The sequence below is a fragment of the Durio zibethinus genome, chromosome 3, assembly GCF_047325235.1.
Source record: "Durio zibethinus cultivar Kanyao isolate XHJ-2024 chromosome 3, ASM4732523v1, whole genome shotgun sequence".
Lineage (NCBI taxonomy): Eukaryota > Viridiplantae > Streptophyta > Magnoliopsida > Malvales > Malvaceae > Durio > Durio zibethinus.
This window is the reverse complement of record NC_143164.1, coordinates 2,717,446-2,729,500: the sequence shown is the minus strand read 5'-3', so window position 1 is coordinate 2,729,500 and position 12,055 is coordinate 2,717,446. Positions and strand designations below refer to the sequence as shown.

General features: G+C 36.1%; 2 protein-coding genes and 1 pseudogene across 3 annotated transcripts; 2 read left to right on the top strand and 1 right to left on the bottom strand.

Moving 5' to 3' along the window:
- Positions 1-366: 366 nt before the first annotated feature.
- Positions 367-1,485, bottom strand: LOC111300480 (uncharacterized). Its single transcript, XM_022896115.2, has one exon. It carries the CDS (start codon positions 1,338-1,340, stop codon positions 444-446), a length of 897 nt encoding a protein of 298 aa, XP_022751850.1. The 5' UTR covers positions 1,341-1,485; the 3' UTR covers positions 367-443.
- A 3,916-nt stretch (positions 1,486-5,401) lies between these two features.
- Positions 5,402-5,917, top strand: LOC111299166 (transcription activator-like protein). Its single transcript, XM_022894243.2, has one exon. It carries the CDS (start codon positions 5,448-5,450, stop codon positions 5,724-5,726), a length of 279 nt encoding a protein of 92 aa, XP_022749978.1. The 5' UTR covers positions 5,402-5,447; the 3' UTR covers positions 5,727-5,917.
- A 1,772-nt stretch (positions 5,918-7,689) lies between these two features.
- Positions 7,690-11,588, top strand: LOC111296733 (WD repeat-containing protein DWA2-like; annotated as a pseudogene). The gene is made up of 9 exons (XR_016340758.1): positions 7,690-8,227; positions 8,348-8,450; positions 8,862-8,989; positions 9,329-9,398; positions 10,166-10,254; positions 10,479-10,524; positions 10,807-10,865; positions 10,950-11,022; positions 11,095-11,588. The product of XR_016340758.1 is annotated as a WD repeat-containing protein DWA2-like (transcript).
- Positions 11,589-12,055: the final 467 nt, after the last annotated feature.

Genomic DNA, 12,055 nt, shown 5'->3' with positions numbered 1-12,055 from the left:
TTTAAGTTTTAGATAAATTCGATCTAATATTATATAAAAATTATTTTTTAATTTTTTATTTATATATATTTAAATATTTTATTAATTTAAGTTAAACGATTTATATAATATCAAATTAAATCAAATTTAAATATGAAAAAAATTAAAAAAAATTTTTAAATCAGGTCAAATTCGATTTGATGAATATAAAATCAAATCGAGTTATAGTCCATTTAGATTCGACCCGTCGCCAACCTTCCAAAACTTTCAGAAATTATCGCTGTACAGTACACCATTCAAAAAACTCCCTCTCTGCGTGCACTTTTAATTTTTCACAATGTTTCATTCTTTCTACTGGAAAAAAAAAAAAAAAAAAAGAAGAAAAGGTTTACGAAACAAAAGGTAAATTACATCTCTATTTGTGTGTGACCAGACAATAATGTAAATAATTAATTTTTTCCTTCCTAGTTGGTGAGAGTATTAAGAAGTGAAACCCTAGTGTTTATCAAACTCCTAAAAGCCTTTTCACTGCCACTTTCAACATCAGCAATGCACCTTTCCAAGTCTTGCATTCTCTTCAAAACCATCCTCACTTCCTCATCTCCCTTTTTTCTCAAACCCCACATGTTCGCTTCACCAATGTTTTGAAATTCTTTAATACTTTCCTCGATCTTAAACTTCTTGGCTTTCTTTGAGAACTTCAACCCCATCCAAGACGATTTTCTTGATGTAAATGACTTGGAAATCCCATTGAAAAGAGCCTGTGAAACTGAAACAGTCACTTCAATTACATTGCTGATAACACCTGCCAGCTCAGTATCCGCAATAGATACTAAACCTGATCCAGGAAATGAGTATCGCCCACTGCACCGGAGTGAGGATACGAGTTTAGCAATCTCTTTAGCCATCTTCTTGCGACCTTTCAAATACATAGCAATCTTTGAGTAGTCGTTTCTCCTTAGAGCCATCCACGCCGCGAGTTGCTCTTCTTTAAGTGCCAGAAATGATGTTTGGAAGATCCCATAAACATCAACAAAACATAGGAAATCTTCGAGAAGCTTCTCAACCCATTCACGCTTATGGCTTAACAACTCATGGGTTTGTGGCAGCTGAAGAATATCATGAAGAGCATCATGAACGTCCTTTAGGTGGTTCAGGCCATCACAAAGCCAAGCTGAGGTTCGTTTATCAGGATTGAATGACCATGTTTTGAGCTCAGTGATTTCATCTTTGAGTTGGGAAATCAAGGGATGTGATCTACATGGAAGAGAGATGGATCTGATGTGGTGAGAAATTGGTTTGGATGGACGGTTAGTGGTTTTGTTTGGGAAAGAGAGTGAGCGCCCGAAAACGCCAACCATTTTTTTTTTTTTTGGTGCTGGCCGCCGGTGTTTGATTTGTTTGTGATTGGCTCGCTTTAGAGCTGTGTGCTTTGACAAGTAAATGAAAAAGAGGAGATAGACATATATACAGGGAGGACAACTAAGGCGCACGAGGGGAAGGGTAAGGGGTGGGGGGGGGGGGGGGACTGGATCTGCGAATAAGTATTAGGCTGTTATAGCCGCTAAACTAAATAATCAGTCATTTGAGTTTGGGGTTGCAAACCGAGGCGCTTATGGGTTCCTTTTCCAGTGGAGAGGAGACACCACGTGGTGTTGACACCCTGGCAGCTCTGATCAATAGAGCAAGTCTTGTCAGTGTTCCCTGTTAGTTTTGTCCAGTGACTAAAACCAGAGACTTGTTACAGCTAGCTATAGTTCATAATGTCAAACCTCTAAATCAAGTATCATGAAGGCATAGTAATCTTAACCTTGACCAACTAGTTAGCGATAAAAACTATTTAGCCAATTCTACAATCCTCTAAACTGAAACACTTTAAAAAATCAGTTAAAAGTTTATATCTTCTTGCAATAATATCAACTTTAGTGCTGAGCTAAGACATAGAACAGCTATGATTCACATGAACTTTATCAGAGTTACATTCAAGTACTTCAAATGAAAGTGGATATTTGGAAAATTTAGAGTTAGGATATTAAGTCTCCAATCGAACAATTACATTATACTTTGGATCCTTTATTATTACTAATGGAATCTTCGAATCATCATTCCTTCTGGATAACTAATTGCTTCAATATTATTCAAATGAATGACATTACGGCAGAATTTCGCACACAAAAACCATCAGGCAGCGCCAACCCTATTACAGATCAAGTTCGCTTTAGGCCTGCCTCGCTGCACCACTAATATGGTGTGCTGGTAAAAAAAAAGTATAGACAGCGCATGAGGGTTCAAGCATCTCAATGCACATGCTGGAACTGCTTGAATTGCACCACTGGATTGGTAGAATTGGTAAGATTTCAAAAACTTCACTTGTAAGGACTAGATTTGAATTTTGCTGTCAACAATCTCATTTAATGGATTATATGTAAATCCAGTTTAAATCTTTTCTGAAACCTACAGTCTGATCTGATACTAGATCAAGAAATCCTCCCTTTACCTTAAACTTTTTGATAAAAAGAAAAAAAAAAGAGAGAGAAAGAACTGCTCGAATTGTCTTGTTTCTAACTAACTAATCGTAGAAAACAAACTCAGACGGGCCTTAGCTGTCACTATTAAATATAACAGGGCCAGCCCCCTACTTGCATCTGGAATATTCAGAAGATTAAGCATATTGGTCTCCTACCAATCTGCATTTTTAACTTTTAAACGCGCTAGGGGTTCAATTCACACGTATTTTCCAAGCTGTCAACGTCCGGATAACCGCTGGAAAAACTACAAATTTTTATGCCAGGAAAACTAAGAAGATTATGCGGAGCTAAGCTACAATGTTTCAAGCGGAACTTGGAACTTAAAGATGATTACAGGAGATTAAGAATCTGTGAAAACATTATAACCCTAATAAAATCTTTTTAAGTCAACTAATGGTTCAGATCATATTATTAACCGTCTGATTAATCAGCCTTTTTTCACAGAAGACAAATTAGGTATATTATGCCAATGGTATGAGGAAATCATTTAGAAAATTGATCCCCGCAAAGCATTAATGCGTATCTGCTACCAATTCTATGCTTTGCTTATCAAAAAATAACGTGAGGAAAAAACAAATACTCACTTCCGAAAAATACGAAAAAACTTTTTTATTCGGCCATACCGCCCTTTACGAGATATGCCGGACCTGTTCTGCTGCTGCTATCTATCTATTCCGCCACGAGAGGTCTTGGAGGTTGCAAATTGTTAATAATATCAAACCCCCAAAATAAGCAACATCATGAATTATATATCATTTCTGATCAAACCAGCATATTTTTTTTCTCTTTTTAATTTATTAACATAAAACGGAACCTTAACTTAAAGTCATTTTAAAGCTGAAAGTTTGAAGAATAGAACTGAATGGATTCTATCTATATTACATTAACTATATGATTTTTTCCATTCCATGCCAACTCTCGAACTCGAGGATGTATATAATTTTTGTGGTCCTGGGTAGTGGTAAACGGAAGGAAAACGAAGTAATTTTTTTATACTGGAAATTAGGTAATAGGTATTACCAAAACCTTAGAAGCCTTCCAATTGATTCGTGCAATAAGAAGGCAAGCCTCATGCAATATTGAGGTGTGCGCACCTTCTGTTCTGTCAAAGAGAAGCTGTATTTTGGGTAGAAATTTATAAAATCCACCATTCCAGCAACTGTAGCAACATGTGAACAAGTAATTAAGAAGCCAAATTAATTGGAATTGGCAACTTGTGAAGAAGTATTTAGATTAAACCATTAATTGTCAACTACTCTGACTGCTTTTTAGACTTCTCCTAACTGAAAATTTAAATTGTAAAAGGCCCCAAACAGAGAAACATAACTAACTATCGATAATAATTCTTTAATAACAATGGTGTTAAATAAGTATTCCAAGTAAACCCTGAATCTATCCCTTCTCGTTGACCAAGTTGTATATAGTATTTGTTCCCGGTCATGGTCACTGTATACAACCAATTTGTTGATCAAGTAAACCGGGCTAGCTGTGGAATTCAAAATACCCACGCTAGGCAACCAGACATGACAGAGAGGCTTTGACCAACTTATTGTCCTTGAAGTCCTCAATATAAATTCAGATAAGATTTGAAATTGAGTCACAAGATTCTTTGGCAAATTAATAAACGGTGAGGTTTAAGCCGTTAAGTAGTATGCCAGACAAATTGCCAAGAAACTGCAGTTTTAAGGTATTCGTTAAAGACGGAGATAACGCTTAGTATCAGTCATCATAGATTGGCATTGACTCAGCCCACGTGGAGCGGTGGAGATGATTCGAAAGGCATCTTCATTCTTCACAAAATAAAAAGAAAAAAAAGAAAAATTTAAGAGGAAAATTCATCACGTTTTTCCCCCTTTTTTTTTTTTCTCCAATATTCCTCCGAATATGCGGGATATGGGAATGGGAATGACTCAAGGAGGTTTTTCATTTTTGATCTTCTGGTAGGTAAAGAAGATGAAGGTCATTTCAAACCCACAACTAGAATTTGGTAAAGTCACAAAGGAAAGTATTTTAATTAATTGTCATACGTACTCATCTTTTTCACAGCAATATATTAAGAATAAAGCAAGATCTTAGTAACTTTTTCTGTAGCCAAAAATTTACTTTTGTTTCATGATCTTTAAGCAAGGGATAATACACTTGATGTGAAATTTATACGTTTAAGACAATTGAAGTTGGAAGCATGGGAATGGGATTACCGGAATGATGATGATCATTGAGGTTTTTTTTTCTTTTTTTTTTTTTTGATAAAACATCAAAAACTCAATGAATAATCCAAAACCAAAATTAGTTTCCTTCAGTGTATACTTTAAGGAAAAAACTTGAACCTCGGTAGCATTATTGATGCCTTCTGGTTAGTTAGCTGAAAACTAAGGTTCTGGAACGAAGTATTCTAGTCTTGAATACAATCCTTCAGATACAAGTATACTCATGGTATAGTTAATTGGCACCCAATGCTTAGGACATTCATTTTCTTAGACAAAACATATAAAGTAGCGTAGCTCACCCTGATGATGACCAAGCTGGTTAAACCTTAACAATGTAGACTGCCCACCAAGTCAGGAGAGACGTCCCTAGTAAGACTAACAAGTAATAGCCTATTAAACCCAAACAAATTGTTCTCGCCCAAGCAACCGCTACTCCATCGGTCTAGCCTAGACTATAAAGGCATTACGTGGCCTCCAAAACGTATGCCATGGATGATGTTTGGGCTGTAAAACAGTATTAATTTAATTTACTTACGGCCCAAGCATCAGAAAGCTAACTGCTAACCTTTGCACGTAATGGGATGAGGGGGTGGCCTCCTCCATGCGTCACGCAATTTACTTGACACGTGCCACTTAGTTTTGAAACGCAAAGCAAAGATGAGATATGCAATGAATAAAATGCTAGGGAAGTGGATCATTGTGGTAGAAATTGTCAAATTGTTGTTATTTAACAATGGAAAGGAAGAGTGAAGAAGAAGGAAAAGCAAAAGAGACGGAGCACATTCATCAGCTTCCTCATATTTCACCTATGCAGCCGGTGATACATGGTGCTTACGGTGGCAGAATGTACGGAACCGAGCAGGGACAGAAGAAAAAAGAGGAAAAGCCGCCTGCCAGTAAGACTCAAAGTGCTGATGGACCGGATGAGGCCAAGAACGAGCCCAGGCACAAACCTCCACCGTCATCCGGTGATCTTGACATTGATATCAGTGGCCAATCTTATATCCAGTAAATCGTCGCTGCCGCTTTATTGTTTGTTCTATGCTGTTCTCTATTTTTTTTTTTTTTTTGGATTTCTTGGCTTGTAAAATAAACGGCATGCTTTAATATTGTGGTTTCAATTTTCCAGTCTTCAGCTGTATGTTACAATGGAATCTCTTACTTTCTAGTAATGATAGTATTATTGGTATGTCATGAAATTAACGAAGCGGCCCAATTTTAAGAACTGATTGTTAGGCTTAATCAAACAAAAATATATGGCTCCAACGGGTCCAAATCCTAGCAGGCCTGCCTGAAAGACAATAGTTAACTAAATTTCATGGGTGCAGAAGAGGTTCGACGATGAGGAAAGTAATTTCTGTTTGAGGTAAAGATATATTTGTCCTATATCACGGACGACGTTAAATTGTTGAGGGTTTTTAGGTTGGTAACATTGGTGCCCGTAGGTAGCTTGAGAAAGAGTTATTTCCGGGCGCGTTTCGACGTTCAGGAACCATGTAGGATAGCTGTCGAACGAGTATCCTAACCTAGGAAGTAAGTAGAATGGCTAGAGGAAAAAGTAAGGTCAGTCTCATCTACCAAATCCAACCTCACGATCTTGGTCTGACCTTTAGTTTATTGAGTTGACAATTTCTCTTGTCAATTCACGAAATTATCAAGCCGTAAAAGAACATTAGTCACGGGACAGATATTAGAGCAGCTGTATTTGTCAGACGTAATTTGCAAGATATTGTCTTTTTACCGATAATTTTCCTACATCTTTTATGCATAAATTAAGGGGTAATGCTATAGATTGATATATTTACTTAAACATCCAAAGTTGTTTGCAAATGTTATATTCGGTCCCAATTGGCTCAATTCTCATTTGGTGAGTTCATTAATCACCATTAAAAGAAAAATTAATGCCCTTTATACTTATTTAAATTCATAATTTTCAAATATCAACAAAAATCTCATATCAATTGATTTAAATATTTTTTAAATTTTTTTATTTTTATATAATTAAAGAAAATATTATACGTACATAAGCTAGTATAATTCGAATTAATAAATATCTTAAACTAATTGATCCAAATATCTCATAAAAAAATATTACATTACTTTTTTATATTTATTTAACTAAAAAAAATATTACATGAATAAAATCTTTCTGGCTCAACTTTCAAACGCCCACCAAAACGTCATACCTACATATTAAAACATCTGTCGGCAGCATAAATCTTGCATTTAATTATCCCAAGAAAATGCATGAAAATATCACAAAAGAAAATGAGTTTGTCCAATTCAGGGCCTAGTAAGGAACCTAGCTTGTTTTATGGGTCCAACTCTCCTGAAAACATGGACTCTTTCGATACTGTTTCAAGCCCAATTGACCTAGATTTGGCTGTAAAAAAAAGCCCATTCCGTACGCCGTAGTATCCAAGCCCCAGGTAAAACGACACGAACTTTAACAGGAACGTCCGCAAAATTGAGGAGTACCGTTAACATTGAAGCAGCGCTCACTACTCGTCGCTGGTTCCATTGAATCCGGGTTCCAGGTGGTGCAACGATGCAAGGAGGATCTTCTGGCATCGACTACGGTCTCAAATATCAGGTTGACCTTCAAAATCTCAATCCCACTAATTTTAACTCCCCTCAGAATCGAAGTTCTAAGCCTTACCTTTTATGCTCGCAGGAAGATGCATATCGGATGTCAAAGCGGACACGGATCACACCAGCTTCATTGCGGGAGCCCTCAGTTTCCGGGAAGAAAATGGGTTTTTGTTCTTGAATTAATCTGTTTTAATTTCATGATTGCAGTGCTTAATTTTTTAATCATATTAGCTAATCGAACTGAATTCTGCCAGGTGCATCTGACTCGGCTGGAACCGAACTCATTTTTGAGGGCTTGTTTTCGCATCCTAACGAGATCTAGGACCTAGCTTCTTGACCCTTCGATCAATGGGCTTTCTCTACTTTTTTTTCTGCTGGTAGCTTATTGACCTTGATTTACGTGTATTTCTTGCATGTTCTGGTTTGTGGATTTTTTTTTTTTTTTTTCTCAATAGGGATGCAACTGGACTTGATCTTGGTAACATTTGACTAGCTTACTCGACCTATTCTGTCTGCTCCAAGTAGTTCATAGGTTTTGGTGACTTTACCCCTAAAAAAGAGAAAGCACAAAATAGATTCTTAATGAAAATAACCTGCACAATCATTTTGTACATCGTTGTGGTTGTCAGGCCTTCTAATTTCCAGTTAGGCCATTTGAGGTTGAAAGTTCTTCTCTGTCTGTATTAGTTTTAGTACTATTGATTGAATTAGCTGTCGCCATAATTGGTCATTAGCAATAGCATTGTCCTGTATGAAGTTTGGTGGGTTAAAGATGGAGAGGGGTTTAATAGGTTTCTTTGTTGTTGAGGGTGAATCTTATGGGGCTGCAATATGGCTGATCCCTGAGTTATATGGGCAGTTAAATTCACCACAGTAGGATTGAATTGCCTTCCTTGATGCACGTGTTGGTAAGATTAATCGGTGAGTTTCTGTTTTGAAACTTCCCCTAAGTTTATTGAAATGTATGTTCTTTGCATTTCGTCCAAGGCAATTTTGTGAAGTTTATTTGGCTTACTTACTATGCATGTATATAAACAACAGTGTTCTCTGGTGGCCATCTGGAAGAGATGATAAGTTGATCAGCACTGATGATGATGAACATATTTTCTTATGGAGTGGAGATTGTTCAAAAAAGGTTGCCCAGGTTAGTTTCTGCATGGATTATCTTCTTCTTAACTTCGATGATTATTGTAGTAGTATGTGAATGGCCAACCTGTAGGTTTTACATTTGTGAAGGAAATACGTCACTACTAGAATACCTTCTCAAAAACACAACAGACAAAAATTTGTAATTGGTAGCATTTGTTACTTTGTTTTTTTTTTTTTTTTTCCTCTCAATATATTCAATATAGCTTCATAGTGTTTGATGTTAATTTTTTTAGCAATTGACAACTTTGCATTTATCTTAGACTCTGTTTTTCATGGTAGTTGTGCAGAGACATTGACTACATATTAATGGCAGTTACTAGAAACAAAAAATATCTGAATACCTATGAATAGTATAAATTTTAATTCTCTTTCTGGTGCTTATTCAGATCTTATTGTGGAAATCTAGGTGCAATCTAAGGAGTCAGCTGGTATGCTTCATTACTTATGTGGTGGTGCATGGGATCCACATGACGTAAATGCAGTTGCCGCAACTTGTGAATCATCAGTCCAGTTTTGGGATCTACGTGCAATGAAGTATGTTGTCTCTGCATATCTTAGTTTCTTTATTAGTTCATAACTGTCTAATCATTGTATTTGGTGGTCATGTAATCTGGTGTTCCATTTCCCTTCTGAATTGTACTTCTCGTTCTAAAAGGCATGGGCCCAATTAAAACAGTTGTTATTTCATCACCTGCCTTCAACTATCTAAAAGAAGGAGGGCTAGGGAGGAGGAATATTGTAACTTGTACCTTTAACCATTTAGTTTTTTATGCAGTTTGTTTTTCTTAAAATGTTTAACCAATTAACCTTGATATATGGTTTATCGATTTAGCTTAGAGTTATGCTGTGGCTGACATCAATTTTATGTAACAGGAAGGCAAATGCAATGGAGCATGCCCATATCTGCAATGCTAACTATGTTGTGAAGAAAAATAATATACTTGTATAGCTTGCATATTTTACTAGTTTAACATCGCCTTAAATTTAGTGGTCATTGCACTATTGCTTTAATACTAACATTTTTGTTATTTCTGTTGCAACATTGATTTTTAGAAATTCCTTTTTGGGTTACAAATTGGCATGTTAAATTGCTTTTTCTATCAAACAAAACTGTCTTATTTCTATAACTATGTGAATCCAAGATCTTCGACCTGCTATGCCTAGATATTTTATGTATAGACTGGTAATATAAATTATGTCTGTTTCACTGTAACATATTAAGGATGAGAAATTGGGAGGATTCTACTGGCCTATTAAACTGTACTTTCAATTTTGTCAAAGCCGTGGCCAAGCTGGGAACTGCCCTGTCCGAAAATCAGCTACGCACACATGTAAACTTAAAAACTTCTAGTTTAATTATTTGCAAATACAAAACTTTGACTTTGTATCTCTATTATTTACAGAGATAAATAACATTATTGACTATTCAGATGTTTATCACATTTTCTAAAAGGGAATTTATCAATTGTGGATCTCTCTTTACAGGTAATAAATTTTTTGCTGGTGCGTGGGTATTTTATGGAATGAAGTCAATCCTTTGCTTTTGTCAATCATAAGAGACATTCACTTATAACTAATGGTTGCTGAAATCAGTAAAAGAATGATCAAATCATATAGAAATGGTCTGTGATTTGTGAATGAACCGATTTTAGTGAGATGGTGTTTCTGTTGGGTACTACTTCCGAGTTATTATTGTCACTTTTATCACAGGTCATTGCAGAAGAAGAATCTGGGATACACATATGGGATCTTAGAAAGCCCAAAATTCCTGTCAAAGAGCTTCCTGGACTTTCGCACTAGTAATTGACTTGTTTACTCTTGTGGGTTTTTTTTTTTTTGCTTGAAGTCATTTTTATGTTTGAGGAACTCGACTCTTTCTATTCTCCCACCTAATTGATTTATAGTTAATTTCCCACATTGGAGTTTATGTCTTTAACTGTTTCTGTCCTCTAAAAAAAATGGGAGTATTTAAATTCAGGTACTTCTAGTTCACTGATGGTGACCTGTTTAATAATGTTGGCAGGACATGGGCTGTAAGGTGTAACCCTGAGTATGATGGGATAATTCTGGTTATCTCTCTCTCTCTCTCTCTCTCTCTCTCTCTGTGTTTAAAACTAATAGAACCTGAGCATTCATCTTAACTAGGTTGCTTTTTAGGTATAGGTATCAGGATCCTGGTTGGACTAAGCTGGTTATAAATATTCATCTGAATCAACTAGGCATAACAATATCTTTCGATTTAAGCCATCATTCTGTATAATGGTTCACTATTAATAGAAACTGCAAATTGTTTTTTGTTATATTTTGAAGTTTTCTTGACTCTGTTTCCCTTCTTCTGAGTGCTGGCACAGACTCAACTGTTACTTCTGCTGGCTCCTACATCTTCTGTAGATGGGTCTACCTCTGAAAGGTTGTTTTGTTATCCCTTGTCCGAAGTTTTGTACAGCTTCCTAATTCATTCGCTGATCTAATCTTATACCTTTTCCTTTATCAGCATAGCTGAATCACCCACTCAACAGGTGACCCATTGTTTAAAACCTACAGTGATTATGAAGACAGTGTATATGGTAATCAATCCTACCACTGTTTTCTACTATGTTGTAAATATAAATCTAACAAGGTTTTAACCATGTTCCCAGGCCTTGCTTGGAGTTCTCGTGAGCCTTATTTGCTTCTCTATCCTATGATGGGAGGGTAAGAACTTTGCAAGTCTGAAAAGCTAGAAACGTAAAAGGAACTGTACATTAACTAGCCATACAGGTGGTTGTAAAATCAAGTTGATTTGTTCTTTCCATTTAATTCAGGTGGTCGTAGAATCAATTAAGCCTTTCCTTTCAAGAAAATGAAGGTTTTTTGTTGTTCGTATTCTACTGGAAAGTTTCCATTTATTTACATCTGTGCTTACATTGATGAATGATGCCCAAAATATTTAGGCAACTTACAGCTTGAGTACAATGACATATCTTACATGAAGAGGGGTAGCACGTAAATGAAGTTTTTGGTGGCCTGGAGAGCTTAGAGTTGTGTTTCTTGACTTTTGCAGCCACTGTATTCTTGATTAGTATTCAAACTAGAGTATAGTTGCTTATCACCACCATTTATTCTACGAAAATGAACCATGCTTTTGTTATTCTCTTCTTTTGTGTTTATTGCAGCAATTCCTTTAAATTTTCTATAGAAAAGATTCAAAATTGAACCTGAACCAAGACCAAACCACCCGTTCTGTTCATAAACTAGTTCTTTGCACAACTAATAAAAGGTTCCATTCGCTAAGGTATGTAGTTGCTCAATTTCCAATTGTGTTTTATCATGTTATGGTAAAACATTAACTGGATAAAAAAAAATTTGCATGAGTTCTTCGTAAGTTGGAGGTAGGCTAGGCCAGAATTAGACAATAGAAAGATGGTGATGTTGGCTAGGATGGAACCCCTTTTTGAGTCTGAAAATATTGAACTTGTGGTTGTTATTTACTGAATTGTGACGGAGAAGCTGATGCAAGTAGGAAAAGGAAAGCCTCGCATAACAACACGACCACGAGTAAAATGCAAGGTTTGTGTTCTATGCGAAGCCTAAATGCGGTATGGAGAAAAACGTTGGAAA

Excerpts from the sequence above, each read along its gene's own strand:
- LOC111299166 (XM_022894243.2), top strand. The coding sequence starts at position 5,448 with ATGGAAAGGAAGAGTGAAGAAGAAGGAAAAGCAAAAGAGACGGAGCAC.
- LOC111300480 (XM_022896115.2), bottom strand. The coding sequence starts at position 1,340 with ATGGTTGGCGTTTTCGGGCGCTCACTCTCTTTCCCAAACAAAACCACT.